Below are 26,090 nucleotides of genomic sequence, written 5' to 3' on the forward strand. Positions count from 1 at the left end.
TCACTGTGAGGCTTCACTTCCTGTGCCTCCCCTTTTCCAGGTCTGGAAACCAGACAACGTGCCTCCCTACCTCTACAAAGACAATTTCCAAATCAAATGCTGCACGAGGGCCAAATGTGACTGCTGCCCGAGGCCACTGCACTTCCAAGCGCCTGGGTGCCCAGATGGCAGCATAAAGAGGTTGATTCTTAATGCTGGTTTCTGTGCAAGGTGTCCACATATGGGCAGAACAAGTCAGAGAAGAATGTGAGGAAACAAAGCACTGGAGCCCTCTCTGGGAAGAGAAGGAAGAGCTGGTTAAGAGAAGAGGTGTAATGGAAAGCAAGTTGGATCATATTTTTTACTTCCTAATAAAATTCAGGTTATGTTGTTTTTTCCCCCTCCTTTCCCACATCTCTAAATCGAGGTGGCAGGTGCTCTGTCTTTCCTCCTGCTGCCCTAGTACATTTCTAACTGAATTTAGCTGAGAAGGGAATATGGAAACAAAGCTAATTTTGCTTCCCTTTAACAAAGCAGTTAAGAGATCCTGAAACGTGGATAGCATAGGAACTGAATGACATATTCCAGAATTTGAACACGCGCTCGCACACACGCACTACACACAAATCAGAAAAGCCCATGAGAAGCTGTGGTTTATACACACAGACAAATAGAGCAGCAGCAGCAATCAGCAGAGATGGTACTGCTGAGATACTGCGCTGCAGCTATTACATTCCCCAGAAATGCTGGGTCTCAGCAAGCCAGAAAGAAAAATAAGTAGGTAGAACTGCATCATTGTGCTGGCACTAAGCAAAACCATCAGAGTGATGAGGGCAGAGCTGCTGCGTGCCTGGCTGAGGAGAACAGCAGCAGGTCCCAGTGATGGGCACCACACACTCAAATGGGGGAGAGGGAAGGGACTGGACTGACAGCAAGGAAAAGCGAAGAAGGGGCTGTCTCTGGATTGCCTCCTTTTCCTCAGGGCCAGAATCTCTCCGTGCTTCATTTTTAAATTGATGTTCTATGATGTTCTAAGCAAGGTCAATTTAATACTTTTGTTCCTTTCTAGCGGTGTTATGCCATTTGTGTATTTTCACTCTCTCACGCTGCTGTATCAAGCAGTAAGTTCAAGGTCAGATACTGGGTATGGTTAAAACAATGGAAAGGCAGCTGACAGTGGATGGCTCTCAGCATTTGGGCCATGGCAGCAAAGCCTCCTCTTTTTGTGCTCTCACAGGATGGTTTGCCCTTGCTTAATATTTTATTGAAAATGTGTCATCCGTTCCCTGATGTAGGAACATGAATAAAGTTCCAGAGAACAAAGTGAGGTTTGAATGTTTCTTGTTAATAACCAAATACATTCAAACCCATTTAGAAGCCTTTGTATCCCTCACTGCAAGGTCTATGGTGGTCAAACAATAGAACTGTTTGCGTTGAGGCAAGTCAAAACAATGGAGGCACTTAAAACTGGTTTCCAGAGAGGTGAGTAGCAGGTTCACTACCCCTAGTATAGTAAATACTGCCTAATCTCCTCTTTATGTCATCATTTGGGAACGCACATTGCCATTTCTGACACTATTTTGGGTTTGCACAGAACCACCATAAAAAAATTAAGCACTGGATGTGAAGGGGCAGCCAGATGGAAGCATAAAGCACTCTTCCAACGCACTCTTGGCGTTTTCCTACTTAGCAGTTGGATCTGGTACCCTCTGCCTAAAGCAGGATGCCATGCTACTGTGGAAGACATCCAATGCTCCCTTCTGCAGAACGCTGGTTTGTGTCAGCTTCTGTGAAGGCTGCATGATCCAGGCCTCAGAGGGTGTTGGGGCACGTGAAGATGAGGAGAGTTGGGTGTCTGCCACACAGAATGGTGAGGCTATGGGATAACTACAGACAAAAGGATGAGAAGGCATCAGTGCTCTGCCTGGGATGTGGAGCAACCAGAGGCAGGCACACAACTGGAGAAGGAATTTTTAACATTCAGGAGTCAGATTTTGGAAGAACAAATAAGCACGGTAAGTATACTTGTTTCTCTCCCACAAACCACATAGTCAAAGCTTGGCTGTTTTACCTCAGGAGATGAGGACAGGAAAGGTTTGATGTAGATATTGGAGTCATGCACCTTCAGGTCGTGGTCTCCCAGTCCTCGGGTCACCCCAATTGTTGCCATAACCCGAGCCTAGAAATAAAGAAATGGGATCAAAACTTGCTTCGTGCATTGTGTCAACATGGAAAGAGATAACATTCCTACTTCACAACTGTCACAGCTAGGGATGAACTCTTTTTCTCCCAGAGACTTGAGATTTAACATAGCTAATCAATGTATGAACTTCATTTCCATTTCTCATTTTGTATTTGTGCCCATGCCAGTCTAAGTATGCCCATCCTAGACTGTGACGATTTGTAAGGGACTGGGACTATGGAAATCTAACTCAGTTGCCTCACTGTCCCATGGTAATCAATGAGAGCACACCTTCAGCAAATTACACTAATATGAAGTAAACTGGTTTTATAAAAGGGATGAGGAGCCTAATTAATCACTTAAGAAACCTGTGGCCTCTTCCTTTTGACATATTGCCACATATTTTCTTCATCAAGGCAAAGTGCCAAAGGCCACCTCAAACTGCTGAGTCTGCAGAGTGCCAGTGCCCACTGAGCTCTCTGTGGAGAGCTGGTCCAAATCAGGTCTGCTCTTACCTCAGATCTAATGCTTTCTTCGCTAAGCATCCTCCTTTGAGACAGGAGCTGTTTCCCAAGAGGTGCTGGGCTCTTCTTCATTAAAGCTTCTCCAGAGCCTGCCCAGGCAGCCTGCCCCGTGGGCACCCTAACTCCCTGCACATCACCTCCCCAGAACACTACCTTTGCCGCAGCAGCTTCCGAACAAGATTGCTCGCAGCATCAGTAACAGTGCAAGACTGACTCAAAATTATTCTGCCTCCCTAACCCCTGGCTCCATAAGGCAAAAAGAGAGAAAATTTAAAAGATATGCGTGAAACATTTTGCAGATAATTATAAACCTAACCAAATTCAGAGATAAGCTGCAGGTCCGAACCTTTAAAACTTGGGCTAATTCTGAAGAGCGTGTGTTTTTGCACTGAGATAAGAGCCTAATGCAGCAGGGGAGCACTATTTAGGAACACAGCAAGCATACAAATATCGGCAAACTGACACCACTGCGTCCTTGTATTGATCCTATTGCTGCATCCAGCTAAGCTTGCTGGGATCAGCACTAATGATCTCACTGTTCTTAATCAGGGAATTGGAAACAAAGTTCACCCAAATGGAAGGGTTCACTTCTTACTTTCAAGAAAAACTATCAGCAATCACATCAGAAAAACTCAACAGTGAGTTCACATACACTAGCTGAAGAAAACATGTTTAAGGGCTGTTATAATTCCTAAATCCTGCCTTGATCCCTCCCCTTCCTAAATTAGGGTTTTTGCATCTCAGAGCACTGTAAAATGTTTTTAAACATCCTTCTGCTTCATTTTCAGCAAACATGACTTATTTTGCTATCTTCAATCATCCTAGTTATATTTTACAATGAAAATAGAAACATTTAAAGTCATCTATTGAAGACGGTCTCTTTGCAGCCTAGTTACTTGCAATGAAACAAAACCAAAATGAAACTGAACAGCAAATGACTTCCCTCTTCCCTCCACCCCAGACATGAGACTGATTTATAACTGAACCAAGATACTCTTTCAAGCTGTCAAAACGATAAAATAAAGAGATACTGAGTGGAAAACAGTGGACTGCCACAGGCTAAATCGAGTGGTAAACAGCAGAGAATTTGTTCTTCCTCTGGTCTGAGGAAAGCACATGTGCCCACCTTCTTGCCTTCTCCATATATCAGGGGAAACTTCAAGTCGTCTTCCTCAATGGTTTTGTATGCCCTGTGAGGGGGGGACAAACAACATTTACAGAGCTTGAACTCAATTAGTGACCCACTGCCTTGAAACAAGCAGATGTGATTATTTAATTATTATTATTAAAATCATTATTTTTCCTAGGGACTCTGCCTTTGATCCGAGATGTACATTTCTTTCTCCATGGAAAGATTCTTCCCGAAGATTTAGTCCATTTCACCACAAAAAAAGTGACCATGAAGTATGTAACGTGCCGACCTGCTCCTATTGCCTGCAAGGAGAAAGAGGTGGACTGGAATAGCATCCTCACCAGGTAACATACTGTGGGTTATGGCAGTAGCTATACCATAACACAGCACCATTAAAGAAATAGGAATGAAACAAAAAGCCAAGAAACCAACCAATGCCTCGATTCACACCGTTAATGTGAAATGGTGAGCAGCAACGGAGTGTGTATGTGGCCGAAGTGTGAAACAGCTCTCTGATCCTGTTCTCACCTTTCAGGACTGCTTAAACTAAAGGCAAGCTTCACATGCTGAAGACTTTTAGAAGGCTATTTAGTGCTCATTTGACCTTGACTGCAACATCCAAGGTTGTCAGAAATTTTACATTTCGCAGCAGTTTTCCAATGGCCGAGAGACAAGAGAAGTAAATGTTCATGCTCTGATTCTGTTCGCTTCATGCCTGCGTACTCTACCTTTTACACATCCAGCTGTTGACACTGATGAGGTGAGAAGGTGAGCAATTTTGCAAGTGAGAAATAAAATCAGAAAAATAGATGGCTGTCACTCTCACAGCCACAGAGCCCCATGGCTTGTGTAACATAACCTGGGGTCCCTCTTTGGTCAGATACCTCACCCCACAGCTTTGCCAGAGGGACACGCTTCCCTTCACACCACAAAATTGTTCCTCCCATGCTTTCCCCGGGTATTGTCCTCCCCTCCATTCTACCCCTGCCCCCAGTCCTCAGGGTGATACCAAAATCATATTTTGGCTTCACCAAAATATGGCACAGACCTGGGATCAGTAAATGGTGCTGGATTACACAGCTATGCTTGCTGCAGCATCTAGGCAAACCTCTTAAAAAGAAAGTAGTGTAGACCCACTTGAGACTCCCCCTTTCATTTCTTAGTAACCATAGGTAGGGTCCATATTAGGGCTTTGGGGTAGGGGGAGAAAGGAGAAAAAGAAACCAAAATCCAAAGAAGAAACAGTAGTGGACAAGTCCACTCCCACGCTATAAAACATCACTACATGGGAAATCCCCAAGTGGAACCAGGTAAAGTTTGCAAAACACGGTGGGTGCTTCATGGGAGACCAGACAGTCAAGAGTATCTGGGGTATGTGGGAATCTCTACAAGGGATGCTATGGAGAAGGCACTTAAATGGCTTCTGTACTGCGGGAAGGGAAACTACAGCTCTTAAACCAAAGGCCACAAATCACTACACACAGAGAGCATGGCAAAACTTCACTGACATGTAAAACTCGGGTTGGCATTTTCTTGGGAAGGATGAGTCAGTCAGTCACGGACTTTGCTCCCGTTCCTATTCTTACATCCAACAGGCAATAGCTAAGGTCTCCGCCTCACTCACCAGCTGGGACACCCTGGTTTGAACAAGGAGGATAATTTTACCATCACTCTACTTACTCCCTGACTGGTTGTGAACACATCCCAAAGCTTCCCGTTAGAACCACAGCTCTGGAAGTCCTGGCAAAGCCTCCCTGAGGAGGAGTCTGAATTCTTCTCATTCCTTTCCTTAGAGGCAGTTGTGCTCCGACACCAAGTAAAACGGTGTCAGCTGAGTCTGTGTTGGTCATCGGAGTTAAATGACTAATCCAAACCATAAACCCAAGGATTTAATTCCTATTGGATTTTTAAACTGCTAGAGGTATTTGTTACAAAAAGCAAATACGACTACATTGATGTGACTTAACTATTTACAACCCCCTTTCTAAAGGAACAAACAAACCCATTCTTTACCCACAGATTACATAATCTGCATGAGAACTAAAAATACTTAAGACCAAAGCCCCCACTTCACATTGTAAGTAGCCAAAACAGGGACCAACTTTTCATCCCACTCTCCCCCCCCCTTCATTTTCCTTTGTAGCACCTCACACCAGCTGTGCTTTAGGAAGAAGGGGAAAAAAGAAGGGGAGGTGGAAAAGAAAAAAGCATCAGTTGGTCTTGTGTCCTTCAAAAGAATGGTCCCCACAGTTAAGTCCAGCATCTGTTATGGACCCACCAAAAAGACAATCGTCTTCCACTGTGACACAATGGTGCAGGGATGTTGGTAGAGGCAGTGTTGCAAGGGCTGAAGCTAACTTGTTTCATCAACAGATTAGGAAGGGCATCCGGCTGGCCTACGACCTCCTGAAGCTATGTGACTCAGTCGGAGATGACCAGAGGGCCGCAGCGATTTGTTTCATGGTTTCTCACAAGCAAATCATCTCCTGGGCTCAGAATGTGGGTGCCAAGACTCATCTCAAATGCACTTTTTTTTTCCTATTGATATTGCTATTGCCTGAAAAATTATCAGCCCTTGAAAAACAATGCTTAGAACTGCAACCACAGCAGTGGAGCTGGCTTGGATACACTGAAAAGCAACCTAAGACACTTGAGAGAAGTACCTAAGCCCTGCACTACTAGCGAAACAGAATTAATAATATATGAGCCTGTGGTTTCCTGCAAAAAGAATGATGAAGGACAGCTTTTCAGCTAGCAGCTCTGCAACTGCGCTGGGGCGAAGGAAGGAAGGAAGCTATGAAGTTCCCGGTGATTTATGCCGTGTGAAACCTCCTGTACTTTGTACATGTGTTTATTTCACACAGGCTACAACCTTCTGGACTATTTCACTTGACTTTATGTAGTAAAGTTGCATTTATACCTTCCTGTGCTCTTTAGAGAGAGAGTATGCTGTATATAAAGATGTAATATGGCAATAGGTATATCAAACACAGACATATGGAGAACCTGAGGGGGTTGTTTGGTTCTTTTAATGCCAACACAGCCTTATTCTGACATCCCTGTAACCCAGCCTATCTCGCTGTTTTAACAAACATAAAGGCAAGGTTGCAATCCTCTGAACTCCTCATCCTCCTCATCGCCATCCCAGAAGGATTCCACAGACAGCAGGGCACGAGAAGATGGGTTTTAAGGTTATAAGGACACGACCATACTACTGCTTGCTGCTCTGAACGAGCCTAAATCCTGTCAGTGCTTCTGCCACGTAAACCTCTACTCCTCCAAATGGAAAAACACAGGGGGTGGAGAAGGGGGAGTAGAAAAGGCAAGCTTGTGCCCAGCTAAATCTAGTTGCATTTTTTTCAGTTAACTTTGTTTCTTCTTTTCATTTCAAAAGAATTATGAAATGCTACTGCTGTCCAAAAATACTGAACTAGGGCTTGACATATGTACCACCCACAAAGTTACATTTGGACTCAGGATCAACATTTTGGAAAACCAGGCCAAATCGCACCAGGAGCCAAAAGAGATGTCAGAACGAAAGAACTAGGACTGACATGATGTTACTCATATGCAAACTGGAATCTGCTCTAAATACATGGTGAAAAATCATCAGAAGCTGATAAATGCCCAAGACAATCTATGAAATAAATTTCCTACAGTACCTGCAGTTGTTAGCAGTGCTTTAGTATTTGTTAAATAAGAGATAGTCAAAACTACCTGAATATTGCTGGGTCAGAACTTGAAAAACTAGTCAGCTCCCAAACACAAACTTCAGAGCCAAAATCCTAGATAATTTCTTACATATGTTAAGCATTCTCCTGCCATATAATTTGTTCTTAAAATTGGTCTTCTGAAAGCAGACAAATTCATGTAAGAGTAGAAGTTGCCGGTGACAAAAAAAAAATAAAATCTACTTTGTGTTCTCTTTTACAGCAAACTATGCAAGTCTACTGTTCATTGAAGGTATTGCATTGGCATCCCCAGGCACAACAGATGGTAGCAAAAACACAATCTATGCTGACCTGGAAGGCTCAGTTCTGCAAACAACAGGGGAATCCAGACTCCATGCCCACTGTGTGCTCTGCTGTTCCACAGCACTTGGCTTCTGAATGTTTGCTCGTTTTTACATCTCTGCTAGTGACACTTGATAGTAAACTGAGGAACAGCAAAAAGAATTGCCATCAAAGGGCTTTAGCTTGAAGCATAACGCAAAACCCACTTGTGGCAAGCACAAAGAAAAAGCACTACACCATCAAAAATGTCTTAGTTTATATTGAACACAAGGATGAAGATTCTCCTTTGAGACAGGTTTGTGGATGCAGTGTATTTCTAGCTCTACTTTGCTATTATTCTGTAAAAAAAAAAAAAAAAAATAAAGACAAAACAAAACCGAACACAACAAGCACAACAAAACCCCTCCAGCAAACCAACCAACCTCCCATCATCCTGACCTGTGTTACTCAAGCTCGACCTTTCTTGGTCATACCAATAGAAAACTAGATTTTTATCCTTGAGCAACATAAAATTTGAAAGAAACAGTTCCCAGTTCCCCCCCAGTCCTCCCAAGTAATCAGTGGACCGGAGCTACTTTTGAATAACAGAGCTCAAATCACCAACCCAGAGGAACTGATTTTCATTACTGTCTATCGAACTACAGGTATCAAACCAATGTAAGCAAGTGCTTACTACCAAATTTTCCAAAAGGAGAAATGATATGTAGCACAGGTTAGGCAAAGAGCCACTGAAAATCTTGCAATTTATGTCTCAATCCAACCATAATTTTGTTTAAATGTCCTTATACGTGTGCTTTGCAGAGTCAGACTCTCTAAATCCAGAGAGTGCTGTCTGATACTAAGTACCCTCTAGATATGTTAGTTTTAATGTTTCAGTGCCTCAGTGTCTTTCTCCTATTACTCATCTGACATAGTTTAATGAGGCAAAACTACAATATACAAATACAATAAAAGCACACAAACTACAGCAATGTTTATAAGAGAAAGGATGATGGCAAACCCAGATGGATTAAAGAAGGCATGCATGCACACATGTGCACAGAAGAGTTTTTAGGGACACATCTATTCTAAACAAAGACACTCTAATAAGGTTTCTTTCAGGTAAAGAGGAAAACATACAAGTTTTAAAATATCTCTTTTTCATAGAGAAGGCAGCAACTCCTTTTTCTAAACCTGAAACTGTACAGTGTTTAATTTTTGCAAATTCCAGCTCTGTCTACACATGTATACATTTTAAAAAGTTTAAAATCTCTCAGCACGGCTTCATACAGATATTTTCTCCAGTTTGGTCAAATCAGACTGGTACTTGAGCTGTGGGCTTTTTCTGGAGAGGATGTGTCCCCCAAGTACCAGGTACTGCTGTGGAAGTAACTCCTAAGCAAAGCGAACTCCACCCATCTTGCTCAGCCCATTTTACAGACTCGAGCATTGGCATCTGCTCTCAGGCACTTCCCTAAGTGTGGCTGATTTTTTAGTACATTTGCCTCTAATGAATCATTAAAAGAAAGTGGTGGAGGAAAAGCTGGGGAGTGAGTGGCCAAGGACTTAGGGAGCCTTGTTCAAAAAAGCTGATAGAACTGATTCCACAGACTAGGAGTCTTTTGGTGTCGTTGCACATGAGGAACCTGATCTCGTGCTGAGGCAAAGCCCAAGCAGAGCTGTGCAGCCACATAGGGACAGGTCTTGGATGCACTGCTTCTGGAAGATGCTCCTGCAGGACACAGCTTGGACCAGACACTTTCTTTCCAGGCTCTCTTGGCCTCAGAAAGGCCATTTACAAAGAACTTTACCTCAGACTTAGTTTCGCCCTTTGTTGCAGCATTATTATTTTTTATGTGTTTGCTTCTTCCTGCCCCAAAGACACTGGCTCGGCTCCTGTGGCATGTGTTCCCTTGGGGACCCCAGAGCCATCCATCACCACCAGGAGACATGCTGTATGCAGCAGGCCAGCTCCCACCTCCTGCTGCTCCTGCAGCGAGGGCTGAAAATCCCCAAAATGCTGGGGCTGTGCACGGCGAGTGCCTCGCTACGGGAGCGAAGACAAAAAAGCCAGGCAAGCGGCCGCGCACTACGGCTCCCGCTGCAAAAATGACACCCTCTGTCTCCTTTCTCTGGAAAGGCCTAATGCTGCTAAGGTGGCCCGTAATCATTAAATTATGAAAATGTAAGTTGCTGGGAGGAAATTAATACCAGGAGTGACTCGGGAAAAGGCTGCTTTTTTTGTGAAGTAATTATGAAATTAAAATTTGATCTCTCCCTGGTGATTGTGCAAAGGATACGGCTGAGGTCTCAAACACAACAATACGGCCGGGGTTTCAACAGAAGAAGCGCAGAAGGTTTCACTCGACAAAAAAGCTCAATTAAAAAATGGGGGGGGGGAGAGGAGAATGACTTTTTGTAAATTACATGAATTTGGCTAAAAGGCGTAATCAAGCAGGTTACGGCACAGGGTCTGCAGACTTCCAATTACTTTTTACAAGTTGGAATCAAGCTGTTAGGAAATGCAGCTTATCTGAATAAGACTAATAATGCTAAGCTAATTAGACCCAGCGGCATTAGCCGGCAGATAAATTCAGGCAGAAAGAGGGACAGTGTCACTTTAAATGCTGCCTTGGGATCGGTGGGAAAGCTAATGAGGAGTGTCAGTCGGGGCTGTTTTATTAGGTGGCTCTCCGGAGGATATAGCCCGAGGTTTCTGTAGCAGGGCTTCTGTGCTTGATTCAATAAATCAATTTATATTAAACGGGGGTGCAGCGCAGGCGCCTGCTTCATAAAGCTCCCGGTGGCATTTCTCAATCTGCTTAGGCGCTCCTCGGCCGGCCTACCTGAACGCGCCGTCAGAGGACACGGAGCGGGGCAGCGAGGAACAAGCAGCCACACCGGCAATGTTTGTTCAGTCGGGCTCACGCATTACCAAGCAAAACATGTACATTGGCTCCCGCCGTGGCACTCCGGATCCCCAATAAGTGATTAATGAGACCCTGGGTTTTGTGAGCTGGAGCCTGAACCGCAGGCCGCGAGGCAGGCTGCACAATGAAAGCAAGAGGCATCCATCCCAAACCAAATAAAATGGCTTGAAAAGTGAAGTTGCTTTTTTAATCAGATGCTCAGAGGCTGAAAGACATTCCCTGTTGGAAAAGAAAAGGGCGAGCGCAGAATAGGCTGGCGGCTTGCCAGCAAGTGGCCAATATTGACTCTAGAATAAAATGGTTTTTGCTTAGCGCCGGCCCCAGGGCACCAGCCTCGCTGCTTGGGAATAAATCAGACGCGCAGCGCTTCCCCAGAAGGGGCTGGCCGTCGGGCGGCTGGTCACGTACCACAGCAAGGCCTCTGGAGGCACAGGGCTGCTGCTAAGGGCTCTGCAGCCCCTACAGCAGTAGGGCACGCTCGGGTGGAGCACGCAGCCCTGTCACTTACTGGGCTTCAGCCCAAAACGCGTGGCTGGGGTTGCGCTGGGTTGAACCGCTTTTCATGGGTCCAGTTCAACTCCGTGCGGTCCTGGAGGGCAAAAGAAGTCACAAACAAATCAGCTGTAAAACCGGACTTTTGTCTGGGGCTCTTTCGCCACTAAAATCTGCTGGAGTCAAAACACTAAAGCTTTGATCTGAAAACAAGCATTTAAAGAATCCTACTTTAATGAGAACAGCAGAAAGGCCACTGTTTACGTTCCAAGGAGGAGCAAAAAACTAATTTTGAAACCACAAAAGGCCAATGCCAACTGGTAGTGTCCTCTGTCTGCCTCTGGTTAAACACACTGCTGTAAGGATGCTCTGGTGCTGCAGGAGGCGGACGGAGGAAAACTGGGAGAGGCAGCTTTGTGTGTACGCATGCCAGTAAGGGGCACAGTAAACCAGAAAATCACCGAGCAGGTTTGGGGAAGATGTCTCAGATACATTCAGTGCAAAGCAGAATTGATCTCACTGGACTTACCCAAGTGTAAAGGAAAACTTGCCAACCGTGTCTTAAATGCTAAATAAAAGGAAGAGATGGAAAACACTAATTCTGTGCAGTCCTTAAAAGGAGCACTTCTTTCCCATAATTTCTACCTCTTTTAGCACTGGCAGCACTTTGCTCTTGTGGTCAGAGTCCTCCCTGATGCTTCTGTTGCCAGGACATGTCAGTGTCACCAGAAGTACCTCCTTTCTGATACGAGCTTAACCTCTGCAAGCCACGGACTGAAAACCCTAGGCCAGAGATCCAGCTGTGAAAGACTGTTAGTAACACAGATGTCTGCCAGCAAATTACAGCTCGAGACAGCTCGGAGGCTTGTTCAGCAGGAGACACAGCTCTTAAGATGCCTTGCCAGCTGCAGTACGCGATCTGTAAGAGTTGCTCAAGCACGATGTGCGGGGGACGAGGGTGCCAAAGGGGCAGCTCATGGTCAGCTCCCACCTAGATGGGATTTATTTTATATGTATTTAATACAGCGGATTTCCTGTCCCAAATCCCACGGGAGTGAAGGGAGAAAGGGTGAAGGGTGGGAGAGCTGGGGGGAGAAGGGAAAGGCTGGTCTCAAAGCAGTTATGGGCAGCCTGGACTAGTGATGCAGCACACATTGCTGGATCAGTGGTTGTCCTAATGCTGTGGGGAAACTTGGCAGCTCTGCTACCACTGTGGGCTGCTGAGACAAAGCCAGTGTGGAAACTTCACAGGGAAAAAATAAAAAGAAAGAAAGAAAAAGAAAAACGAGAAAAGAGAAAAGAAAAAAAAAAAAGGCCAAATGCATTATGACAGACCCAAAGACAATAACCTTTTGTAATCCAAACGAGCTGGGCAAGCCAATTCATTGTTGAGAATCTGAAAAGCTCCAGAGCACAGGAGAAGGGTAAAAAAGAAAAGAAAAAAAAAAAAACTTATACAGCTTCTAATAGAAAACACAGAAAGTGTCCTGAATTTTAAAATAAAGCAGTTCATTTTCGTGAGGAAACATCACAGTGCTGAGTTTTACACCCTCCCACTAAAGGATGCAAGGAAGTGTAAGAGTGGCTGCTTCTTCCCGACATCACCTGCACCTCTCTACGGGTACATGCAAACGTCAACACACCATGAAGTCACTGACCAAAAAAAGATTCAGACAATTGATCTTCTGCATTGTAAGTGATAAAGGTTTGGCAACATTTTAGCATACCGGGCTCTAGCTGGCTAAAGTAGCATCTGACGTTTTCTAGAAAAGGAAATTTAATGCTAATTTATTTTCTGTGATAGATTTTGTCCATAGAAACAACAGATATGTCCTTGGCTGCTGGACCCTGATGAACCAATTAATTCTAAGAATTAGAAAGGGAAAAAAATAAGAGCAAGACTCTTGAGGTGGAAAACAATCACTGAAACGCCAGCCACCTCAAACCATTACCTCGAAGGGCACATCACACTGGAAATCTAATGTCTTCTCCACAATCTCAACCAGTAAGATTGACCCAGACTTTTGGATAAATAGAGGCAGATTGCATTTCCTCTGCTTAGGTGATCACTGCATGGAATTCAACAGAAAACAGCATTTCCTTGGGCACACACCCTGAGAGAAGAAATGGATCCTTGTCTAAAATGACTCTGATTTAAATAAATCTTATGATGACAGAGCAGTTCAGGACAATGAAATGGTGAGTGAAGCAAACAAAGAGGTAACAGATACACTAGCTGTGGGGTACAGAACAGCTAAAAGATTCTGATTGTTTTATTCGGGACAAGAGTGCAGCCGCTATTTTCCACTTCTTGCCAGAAGTCAAAAGGCACAGCAGGGAGAGGTAGCATCATCACAGTCTCCACATGCTTTTGCCTGGCACAGGCCACCTGGGAAAACACTGACGTGAATTTAGTCTTGAATTTTCAAGTCACAGTTTAAGTATTGGTTCTGGAACAACTACTTACAGCTATGACTATTTGTGTTAAACCAGTGATAATCTTTGCACTGACCATATTAGAATCTGTAACTGGATCAATGTGTGTCCCACACTTCAGGAAATTCAGAAAAATCAGCAGGAAAATCAACTCATTTCTCCCCCTTGCCATATGGTAGGGTTAAAAGAGTTCACACACCAGTACTGAAAAACAATACATTGAATCAAACTGCAATCCATTTAGACTTACCCAATCTCTTCTATTCACTATTCCACATTTAAAACATGTTCCTTCTTATTTATCTTTCTTCTAACACCAAACAACACTAGCTGTGCAATAACCATTCTGAATAAGTGCTATACATAGATTCACAAATAAGGCACAAACTGATATGCAGAATTACCCCTTTGTTTAATTTTTAACCATTCCAACCTTGTATGCATCCCAATATCCTGCTTGCAAGCCGAACTTGCGCTGCAGTTTCTGACATGGCTCTCAAGTTCATTTGGAATGTCTGCTGTGCAAAAATAGTTATTTTTCCCAACTCATCCTTTACTTGCTATTTATCAACACCAAATTTGATCACTGTGATGCCTATTTGTGTAAGTTGTTTAAATCTTCTCAGTTCCTCGCAGCCCTTCTTGTTTATTAGTAGAAGGGCTGCTACTTGAACCATTAGTAGAAATACTGCTACTTGAACCATTCTAACCACATCTCCTCCACAGACATCTAACCAACCGGGGAAAAGCCAGAAGAACTCCCATGAACCTCGAGAAAAACTCTTTACCTTCCAACCAGTGAAAGAATTTTGCTCTTACCCTCCTCTTGGCCCATGATACAGTAGTTACACTGTAGCTCTCCCCAAAATTAGTTGGGTGGTTTGGCTTTTTTTTTTTTTTTCCCAGTAGCTTCTCACATCTTGAAAAAAAAGCTTTTGGAAGTCTACATGAAGCCATTCTTTTCTGATGTCTTCAGAAATCCATGAGTTTAACTCTCCTTTTGCAGAAACTGGAAGACTGTCTCACCATCTTCCAAATACTTTACTGTTCAAGTCCTCAGTTGAGCTAATGGTCTCATTTTGTTCCTATTCTTTCACTTCTATTTAGCCTATTTAAAATGTGCAGCCATCACTTTCAGGGAGAGATTAAGTATTTCTACTAGCAGCTGTTCAAGATGATGGACAACGATGGTTATTCCCAGATTAGCATGTTCTGTACAGTGCAAACATTCCAGATTATATTATAAACTTCGGTCATTATTCTGCCATTAAAACATCATTATATTTATGGCCTGTAAAGTATCAGACAATCAGAAGCATGTGGAGTTGTAGTTGTGTGAGTACATCCAAGTCTCCAAACATACAAGAGCTCAGGTGTTTTTACCCCCTCCATCTTTTCCTTTCCTGCATGAACATTTTCTAAGGATGCTAAAACACAAACAGCGAGGAAGTCAATTTGCATACACAGGGCCTGTTCCTTTATAGGTCATATGCACAGCGCTCAACAAAAAAGAAGAGTTGGGCTTCTCTAAATGAGAGTCACTTGAGAAGGAGCCTCTTGAGCTGACGCAGAACAATGAAGACATTTAGCCTGAGACAAAAACCTCATCCCTCTTCCTGTCAATATTGTTCATTCAAGCTTTTCATTTTTGGATGGCTATGACTTCTATTCAGATAGGTCCACCTCTAAAACAGTTCCTGAGGGGTTACCCAAATCAGGTGTCAGGTGCCCTGGAGCATGGAAGGCAGCTCGTCCTTCTGCAAGCACTCCTTCACATGCAAAGGCATGGTGGCTCCTTCTGTAAGAAGCTATTTGCAAGACAGGAGAGTTGTTCAGCTTTCACGAATACCCCCTGGCATATCTTCCCCTTTAAGTGTTTGCTCTGCTTTGAATGCTCACACGCTAAAATGAACTGAGATCCTGGCTGTGGAGGGAGGTCAAGTCATTTCAAATGTTAACTTCTAAAAGAAAAATACATCTGAAAGAAGAAAATACCTTTCCTCATAATACACAGGTGTATACCTCCACCTTTGATGCAGTTTAATCGAAGATGCATACAAAACAGGCATGGGTAGGGGAGAAGATTGACCTCATGCTGAGAAGGGCACATCCTTACCAGCCAGTCATGTTGAAGTCGCGGTAGAGCATCCTTTTTCCAACTTCCTTGCGCTGCACCCTCCGAGGAAACTCTAAATGTGTGAACTCATTTCCCAGCAAGTGGGGCTGCATGTAAGCCTGTGGGCAAAAACCAAGCCACAGATACCACATGAACATCATAAAACAAGACATCATCTATTTTTAATGAGATAGCATTACCATCCCTTCTCACTCCCTTCCCACACGCTTTTTTTTCCTTTTTAAACAAGGAAGATGACAAGCTCTGCTTTGTGAGGTGCACATACACCAGTTCTCACAGTATCTGGTGTCCGGCAGTGGCTCTACTGGAAGCAGTCCTCTGTCCCTCAAAACCCCTCATTTCTTCTCACTGTTTCTCAACATTTGGGATCTCTAAAGTATGCTCCATCCACTGGCCCTGAAGGAGTCTGAGGGGCTTTGTAAAGCAGAACATCTCCTTTTGCAGATTGGTGACCTGAGAGAATGAATGGCCAAAGAACAAAGCCGTCAGGCAAGGAGAGACTTGGAGGGGTGCATGTGGAGAGAAGCTCAAGCTATTTGACACACAGTGCACCTATGTTGACAACACACACAACCTAATGTTACTCCAATGCTTGAATTTTGACTGTCTCCAGAAAAAAATGAGCAATGGTTCTGCTCCCTTTACCTGCTCAGTGTGAGGCACCCCACTGCACAGACACCGCAAGTAAACGTGAACTGCAGAGCACTTTATTTTTGGGTTTTCTAAAAACTACTTCCTTCATACAGGATATGATTAAAGAAAAGCAGCGACTGATGTTTTTGACAGTGTGAACGTTCGACCAGTGCTGCTGCTGTCCCTTCTGGTGTGCTGCTCTCCAGATGCTGGGAGGCCTCCTCAGTGGAGCCGAGCCCAAGGCCTGTGCGCTTCAGAGCTGAGCGTGCTTGAGAACAACGTGAGGCAGCTTCGGCTCTTTGTCCACCGCACACTTTTATACACAGATCCCCTGACACAACAGGTTAATCCTTAATCATACTTCATTTCTTCCTTCTGAAATAAACCTCACTCGTTTTTCTTTAACAAATGCATAAACAATCCTTCCTCCCCCCTTCTCTCCCCAAAGCCACGCCGTGAGTGAGCTTTTCTGAAGATACAGTCAAATTGGCTATGGAACCAAAAAAAAAGTTGCATTTCTTAACCTTTCTGCAGATAACTCTTTTTCCTTATCCAGCCAGTTAAGGCAATAACGTCTGTCTTATCTTCAGCAGCAGCTGCCATCGGGGCAGACCAAATGAGCATGCTTTAGTTGCTGGGTTTGTCATAAATCTAGCGCTCATCAAAGGTGAGCAGCAGGAAGCAGTGGAAGCCCTTATTGATCTACCTGGCAGCTATCATGCAGATAGTTCACAATAAAATATTTCCTGCATTTAAGGGCTGAACCTGCTCCCACTCAATTTAATAGGAGTTGGATCAGGCTCAGTGCATGGCAGCGCTAACCGTCCATCAGCCTGTCCCCGCTCCTTTCGCCAGGCATCCTTTCACAAAACACCTCCCAGCTCTGCTGAGACGGGGCCGAGGGAGATGCAGTGTAGCTGACAAGATTGGATTCTGCTTTCAAGAGGCGGCTTTCAAGCACACAAGTGTGATCTTGACATTGTGATCCCTTCCCGAAACAGGAGCTCCATCAGATTATTTCTGTGCGCAGTTAAGGGCATTACATTTTTTCTCCTGCAATCTACAGTCACCCAGGGTTCCCTCCCCCACCCAAATATTTGTTTCAAGGGCCCTCTAATTGGATCGCTGCTTCTCAATACAGAAATGGATGAGAAGCACTACTGACTTTTGAGTGTCCTCACAGTATTAGTCCAGATGAGGCTTTCCATACTTCCAGAACTCTGGATTCCTTATTGACAAGTATATGGAAACTTCGTGTTCATTTTTGCTCAAGTTGCAAAGGAGTTCCAACATCCCTAATGATGTATGTATTGTGATGCACAACAGAGCTGCATTTTAGTATTTCTTCTTTCTAATCTATGTCTTTGTAAAAAAATGAAGCCAACAGTCTGCTTAGAAAGTGCAGTTCAGTTCACTTTTGAAAATGCATAGCCTACCTTGATTAAGTCATTACAAACCACTTCTAGCTAAAGACTGGTGTCATCTACCTAAAAAAAAATAAGCCTTACTTAAAGCAAAAAACCTCATACCTGAAATCAAAAGCTATTTAACCCTTAGATTATGAGATTACTTATTAGTCCAGATCATAGGTTCAGAAGAAATAAAGTTACAGGCTTTTAGCATTTTTCCCCTTGAAAACAAGAATTTCATTATTGAAAAGGGAAAGCGATTGGGAGAGACTGCGTTTCATAAAGATTTACTCAGATGGAAAGTCTGAGGTCACAAGTGAAATAAGATTAATAAAGCTGGCAGAGTTACCAGAGGACTGCTAATGTTCAAATAAGATTTCTCTTCCGCAGCCAAGCCTCAATGCTTGATTTACAATCTAGGGATCTTAACTTGATTCTAATATTTTTGGCGTCAGTGGAACAGAGGGAAAAGAGCAATTTGGAAGCTTCTGGTGCTGTGAGCTGAATTCTTATGTGAAGAAATTCATTTTTTGGGGATGTATTTTTTAATTTTTATTCTCTTTTTAACAATTATTCTTGATGTTTCACTGGTAATTCTACAGAGAAAAGAGTGATGTATTATAAAACTCAGCTCTGACTTTCAGTCAAGTTTGTTGAGAACTGTTCTCCATTTACTACAAGGCAGGGCTCTTCTCCTTTTCCACACCAACCAAACTATGCTGAACCAAAAAATAAATAGAAGCAATTCTTTAAAAGTCTAATGGTCCTTCAAGTAGATACACAAGCAGACACTAAGAAATCCCTTGACTGATCGAAAGAGAAACAAAACCAGTAAGTTAACTAACTACCAGAATTTCAGCTGTGATGAGGCACCACATTTTCTACTTTTCATTTGTTTAGTCATAATTTGTAAGAGATTCAGATTAGAAACATCATCCAGAGAACTTAAAATGTAATAAAAACAGTGACCGTCAAACACTTCCTATATTCTTACGAGGCATGTTCAGACAACTTTGTTATTCTGTGTTATGAAATGGGAATATTTTCCATCATTTTTCTTTTAGAAGCTGTTACAGTTTTTCTGGCATATATCTGGCACCGGCTGTATCATATGTTTGGTACTCAGCCATTTCATGGTGTATTTTGTGGCTGGATGTATTACACTCAACATTAGCTGTATGAAATGGAGTCTGCTCAGGGAAATATTAGTCACGTTTCTTTCAAAAGGCCATTTACTTCCCGCTGTGTTTCCTAGTGCTCAGCAAAGCAAACATGAAATTAAGATAAACGTAGACTTACACACTAGTATGCTTGTTAATTAGGTCGCAGGGAACATTGTACGTACCTTGCAAGTCTCTTTCCCTCATCCCTCTTCCAGCTCCTCTGGTATGTGCTGCTCTAGTACATCACTGGCAGTAGTAGTTTCACTGCATTACTTGGTATTTTTAGGCTTACTGTTGTCCCATGCATCTGCCATACCTTACAATGCTATCCTCTTATGGATATCCTCATGCCATTTTATCCTGTAGGATATTCTACTACCTGGGAATACCTCTGACAACCACATGTACATCACAACGCATCCAGAGGTTCTCCAAATTACTCAGCCAGTACCATATGGCCAGATTCATGTTGAGCCAAACGGAGATAACTAAAGGTGGTGGTGGTAGAAGAAACGAAAAAAAGTGGGGGCTGAATCCATCCCTGGATCGGTCCTCTCTTTGTTACAAAAGGCCATTCTATAAAACCATGTGCGGCAATGACATCTCTGAAGCGTGACTTCGGTAACTAACAGAAATATACCCATCTGCAATACGCCCATTCATCACTCGTTTTAAACACGTTTTCCAAGGGGATAAGTAACAAAATCTAAGCCATTTACTGTTGCAATTTAGACTATCATGACTGAAATTAATAGCGTCCTCAGAACATAAAACGAAAATTGCCTCTGGTGCTCTTTGCCTGCACAACTCCTGCACATACCAGAGCAGTTCCCAGTCAATACTGCATTTGGTTCTTTCTCAAGATGTACCGATACGGAAAGCCAGAGCTTTCCTTGAGCAGGCACCGTGCAAATTCTTCTGCCAGAATGCCAAACAGAACACGAAGACCTCAAAGTTCAAAACAAAAGGAGGATCGTGAACGCCTGACAGTGGAAGAGAAGCAGTGTGTGCCCTGACCCTCTCTGGGAAGCCAAAGAGCCAAGGGGATACTCATGGCAGGTCTTCCATCACCCAATGGGAGGCACCGAGGAGCTGCGTGCTGGCCTCCCACTGCAAGGACAGGGTGCAGGTGGAGATGAAGAGATGAACGTGCCCAGAGTTGCTCAAAGGTTAGAGAGACTGGGTAGTGACCTTGTTCTTTTGAAGCTGCCATGCCAGAGGCCTATGTCTGGGGTCATTAGCATTAAAACACAAGCTGGTACAGAAAGCATTTGTTTTCTCCTTGTTTGTTCAACCAGCGCTATTTGGAACTCAGTTACGTGTAGGACAGGGCTGGGGGGCTTTATACAGTGATTCTCTCATGACTGAGCAGCTCGTTTTCCTGAAGATTTCCTTGCATGTGGAAGACGAGGCCCAGAAGACAGAGGAAGAATGCAGAAGTCACCAGTTATCCTAAACCAACACTTTTCATGGCCAAAGTAATCAACAGGCACTAAAGGCAGAGGAAGGCTTCCTCAGCCTGCCTATGCTAACAGTATCTCCACAGGCTGCTGCTGTTCAGGAGCTGTAAATTCATACCCTCCGTTTGCCTTCACAGCAACCTCCCTGCACAGACAAGCCCTGAGCAGAACGGTATCTCTGCACTTACCAAGTAAAATATTTATGCTAAAATGATGAAGCAACTTTCTTCCAATTGTTCAGCAAGAACAGCACAATTTGTTTCAAACAGAGAAACTCAGCCTGAACTGCAAATGAGAAAATAAGTCCAAAGCAAGCCACTTCCAGGTAGGAACAACAGAGATACAGAGAGCAGAATGACAGGAGAGTAAGGGGACAGCCCAAGGTGAGTAACGGGAGCCCTTTGGGGTGTAATCAATGGGACAGATGCAAGAGTGTAATGCAACGTTACTATGGAGTGTAACGTTCATGCCAACCTTCAAAGAATTAGGGGTCTTTTCTTTCTTTCTTTTTTTTTTTTAAACGCTAGAGTAAGAATGTTTCTAACAGAATGCTGTGTTTGAAATTATCTCTGATTTTGTTTCACGCTCTTGCTGCCTTGCATGTATTTTCTTTGAACATGATACCCATAGTCCTGGCATATTTGTTACATATAGAAACAAAATAAACAAACAAAGGTAAAAAAAATTCCAAAGGAAACAGCAGAAATGCTTTTCAGATCAGCTGCTGTTTTCAATATAAGCCAGAAAGGACATCAAAAGAGAAAAAGATTCCTTGTAGGCAATGCTTTATCTCGTATTTCTTACAGAAGCACCAGACTTCCTAGATACTACAGATACCTTTTATTTTAAAGGCAAACAAATTATTTTAAAAGTAACTGCAGTGTAAATATTTATTAGGCCTCTTTTCCATTTGGTTTACTGAATTTGAATACTCCCAAAGCAGCACTTCTTCTGAAATTTTTAGCTTCAAGCCAGTGAATCTGACTAAATCTAAACGTGACTGTTGTAGAAACATTTACAATTTCCTTTAAGATCTTCCACCACCATCTTCAACTGCTGGCATATTGTCTAGCCTCAAACTACAGTGCTTGGGCCAGGCTGAAGATAAGACACCTGAAGAACAGGGAATGCCACCAGCCTTGGCCTGTCCACCTTACTTCAGACAAAGCTAACAGTGAGCCTGCCTTGGCTTAGGCTTGAATTTCTAGGAGGTAAAAGCAGGAGACCAGAGGAAGCAGAAAAGAGATCTCTTGGACACGTTAGGAATGGCATTTTGATAAACAGCCACCGAACTTCAACCAAATGATCCGACTGTCAGTGAAACACTTGAAAAGCAACAGGGTTGTCTGTATGGAAAACAACATGCAGTTTGACTTATGTTGACTTGGTGTATAAAGCATCCTGCACCCCCTCGGACAGTCCACCTGTCACAGCATTATGGATGCTCCTACATTACACAAAACTTGTCTTTCTTCACCCATCCTATGCTGCACTTACTAAGACTTGCTCAGATCACCTCGACGTCTTGAGCTGGTTCTATTGGCATACTATTAGAGCAAATGAATAAACCCCTGCAATACTGTCCACATGTGTGCGTAGAGCACTCTGTGAAATCTTACCCTGTCACAAAGTAAACACTGGGATGTACTGAAATACCTCTGTGGCTTGTTAGCTGTGTGCCTGAGCTCTCATTATCCAGCACCAACGAGCTGCTTAAGGTCGGCAGCTGTACAAGGCACATAAGCACAGCCGTGCCAACCGATGGCCTCTACAAAAGAGGTAAGGCTTCTTTCACCAGGATTTGCATTGTCAGGCTTTTCTGCATATTTGCTGATGGCTAAAACACATACACACACATAGTCAACCAGTAGTGTTCAGTGGGTGTGTGGTCTTCCACTGAGCCCCAGTAACTCGGCTCCATGTGTTTTTTAACCTCAGATGTTCCTGGGGCAATGCTCAGCAGCAGCAGCAGCAGCACCTGATTTGGTTCTCCAGTCTCTTACCAGATACTGAAGTCGCTGGCGTTCAGTCTCTGGAGTGAATTCTGAAGACATTGGAATGACTTCACCATTTCGGATTATTATAGCCCTGTAGGAGTAATAAAGCATCATTAGTAGAAGGAGGGGAAAAATGTAAAAACACACAGAAAACCACAGCGTAGGGTCAGACTCTTATTCTCTTCAGAGTCACAGAAAAATAAAGTCATTTCTTTTCTACCGAAGTTCTCAACAGATACAATAACAATTCCTGCCATGCACCCTTTAGGCTGGATAACAAAGTGTATTTGTATATGCCAAGTTCATTTCAGAGCACACAAAAACATCCAAGCAACAAAGGCAAGAGTTATTTTAGTTGATGTCTACTGGGTATCCTTATTAGTGAAATGCAGACACCCAGAGGAGATGCTGCAGAATCACTGATTGCAGAACAACTCTTTGCAGGTTTTAATCCCAGCTGGGGCTGACACTGTCTGAAGCACTGGCTTCAAATGACTCATGCGAGCACTTTCCAATTATTGATTGGTCATATGTCATGTCAGAACATTTCTTCTCCAACAGCAAATGGAAATGGAAAAGCAAATCCAGTTTAACACAAATTTAACTAGCTACCTGCCAAAAGCAGACAGGTAATGGAATGACTATAGATCAGTGGGGAGATTTCACATGTACTTCTGCAAATGGCAGAGAGCAAATGCTCTCAAACACCTGTCTCTTGCCTTTTACTCTGCTTTGTTGCAAGGAAAACATGGCCTGGTCCTTCCCTGGTGTAATTCCACTAGCTGAAAGACAGTTAAGAGGAGGCAAAATTTATGCAGCGTTCCTCCTGCATTTATTGGTCAGGTATTGACTCACAAAATTGTATTGCTTTATCTATTATTTGCACAGTTCTGTAAGTATAGTAATGCTTGGTGCTTTGAACAGCTGGATGAGCCCTCTATCATCCCAAAGATTTTAATACCTGATTTGGAGCTGTTTCCCTACCATCAGTTGATTAATTCAGTGTTTGGGTAACAGCAGCGTGCCTCTTGAATTCGCACAGAATTTGCTGTGGATTAAGCAAGTAACTGGCACTCGGATTCCAGTTTCTGCATGTTCTCTATTATCTCCTTTTGTGTGCTCTTTTAGTTCTGTTGATGTTATTTACATGCTAGCTTACTTCTCCTGATAATTTGATCAATTTGATGGTATTGCTTCATGCCAGGTATTCTGATGGCATTGCAATGAATTGCAAGGAATATGGTAGGCACACAAACACTGAAAGCTTTAAATCTTTAAAGTCAAAACATAAGCATCTTGAGAAAACAAGCCCTGATACAAACCAGCTTTGCAAAATCAGCAGCACTGCATAATTTTCCAAGTGCCATGGATATAATATTGGACTAACACAGACTCTGAATGATCACCTAATACTGCTAGTATGAAAATGGTTGGAGCATTACCACAGAGGAAAGGCACTGCTCACGCTTCTTGAGATTCATATGGCAAAGAACAGACAGGTACAGGACTGAGCAGCACTGGCAGAGGTGGGAAAAGGCTCCAGTGCTGAGAGGAAAACAGCTCTGCTTTGACAGGTAACAAATTTACTGCTCCTGGACTTGCAGCACTCCCTTGCAGATGATCATTTTGCAAATTAGAGGTGGCAAGAGCATAAACCTACAGACATTGCAGGCTCCCACTGGCCCTCCACTGCTACAATTAAGAACAACGTTGCGTGCTTGAAACAAGGCAGACATGGTGGTTGTAATTCTTTAATTTATTTAGAGAAATTTGTGCAGAATTTTTGATGGAAATCCCTCTTTATGGAATCCGAATGCATTACAGGCTTACAAAAACGTCAGTTTGAAGGTTTGCTGAAATTTTTTCCTACTTTAACAGCACACTTGGATTTCTGAGACAGTCCTTTAAAACTCAGTAAAGACCACCACCACCTTTTCTGCAATATCTTTGCTTTTATTTTTGCTGTCCTTAAGGTATTCAGATGTGAACCAGGCTCATTTACCCAATGACAGGGGCATGTTTCATAGGTAATTTGACTCACTTGAGTAAGCTCAACTTGGAGGGACTGTGGGTTTAGTACAGAGTAAGCACTCTCGCAATAGCCTGGGTTGAGCTGATCAAAGGAGCTGATCAGACACGAACCCAATTTTACATACTAGTTTAAGAGAGTCATAAGGAATCTCTTGATCCTGTGCTTGTCTGAAAGAGCTAGAACAGAAACACACACTGACCTAACTGCTAGTGTGTCAAGCTAATTTTTTAATTATCCTTTGCTTCCCCTTTAATCACCATTTCACAGGAAATCCATATTTTAAAGACCACTGAAGTCCGGGGTTCAGCTTTTCCTTTGTGCACACTGACATACTTCCTATATATGCTGATGGCTATCATTCTCACTTCTATGGGTAGAATTGGGCCCTGAGGGACCAACATCATATAAAAAGCAATTCAGAGGCGAGTGGGTCAACCTTTCATGGCTCAACTTATTTTCACTAGAAATTGCAGCCACCTGGGACAAAAAAGTACAACCCGGCACCGAAAACCTTTGCAGGGGGAAATAAAGCAATGCCGTTGATACGTGATTAAATAGAGACTCAGTTTTATGTTTTTCATTAATGCTTTCAGCAGTTAGATTTTATTCAACTCAAAAGTTACAGCTGCTCATAAGAGTCAAATGATTTGGTCTGAGGAGTTAAACAGCCCCAGCTATTAGCAAGGGGAGGGAGGCAGACGCACACATCCAGGTCGCTGCTCTGAATTCAGCTCTGCTGGGCTCGTTATCCTGTTAGCAGTCTCGTTAACTTTCCACACCAGCTGCTTAGTAGTTTCCTGACAGCGAGGGATATTTCTGACCGTCTACATGACAAAAACGGACATATTTGTTGGCAGCCTCACCGCAGAGGCCGGGTGTGAAAGCCTGGCCCGGGAGCTGCCGCACTCGGTGGGATTTTTCCCTGTGATTTAAGAGGTGCCGAATCAGCCCCTAATTGGGCTCGGAGACCGAAATGCCCTTCCAGTGACCTGGCAATGACGGAGCTGGAGCAGTGAGGCTGCCAAGTGCAGTCTGAAGGCTTTTCCCATGGAGCAGCCTCCAGAGCCCCACAGCAGCACCACGGAGGAAGCCTGGTGTCGAGAGCAGCCCAAGAGCTGCTTTTGAACACCCACTCTGCGTGGCTCTGCAGAACAATTAGTTTTGACTTTATGCTTCCTAATGGACCAACAAGCAACATCGTGTTACGTGGCCATTGCTGCTACTGCCATGCATGAGAGATGCATGCGTGTCATGAAATAGTGCTCTGCAAGCATTTAGCTCCCTGTGCATCGTGGAAGTACGAGCGTATTATTTTATACCAGAATAAAGCTGCCCTATTAAACTGTCAAAAATAGCTACATAGGAAGGCAGAAAACTTGAAGAGATGCAGTGCTCAGGGAGCATCTGATTCTGCCATGTTTAATGGTGACATTTTAATTTCAACCACCCTGGTGAAGCACATTATAGCACGGCCACAGGGCAAGCCTGCCAAAGGAAGCCGGGTGATTCATGTTTGTAGGGAACAAGTATGTCAACACTAACAAAATATTCTTTGATGACAAGGTTACTTCAGCGCCATACCAATCATTAAT

The 26,090-nt window shown here is 43.4% G+C and overlaps 1 protein-coding gene across 2 annotated transcripts in view; it reads right to left on the reverse strand.

The window, feature by feature from the left end:
* The window catches only part of PPM1H (protein phosphatase, Mg2+/Mn2+ dependent 1H), a 138,099-nt gene that overhangs the window by 14,992 nt on the left and 97,017 nt on the right, over positions 1–26,090 (reverse strand). For both annotated transcript variants that reach the window (XM_038173265.2, XM_072034371.1), the window contains exons 5-8: positions 22,473–22,557; positions 15,784–15,902; positions 3,812–3,875; positions 2,051–2,158 (exon numbers count right to left, since the gene is read on the reverse strand). In XM_038173265.2, the coding sequence (XP_038029193.1) occupies positions 2,051–2,158; positions 3,812–3,875; positions 15,784–15,902; positions 22,473–22,557 (376 nt within the window). The remainder of the gene's footprint in view (positions 1–2,050; positions 2,159–3,811; positions 3,876–15,783; positions 15,903–22,472; positions 22,558–26,090) is intronic.

The sequence above is a fragment of the Anas platyrhynchos genome, chromosome 1 (assembly GCF_047663525.1).
Source record: "Anas platyrhynchos isolate ZD024472 breed Pekin duck chromosome 1, IASCAAS_PekinDuck_T2T, whole genome shotgun sequence".
Classification (NCBI taxonomy): domain Eukaryota; kingdom Metazoa; phylum Chordata; class Aves; order Anseriformes; family Anatidae; genus Anas; species Anas platyrhynchos.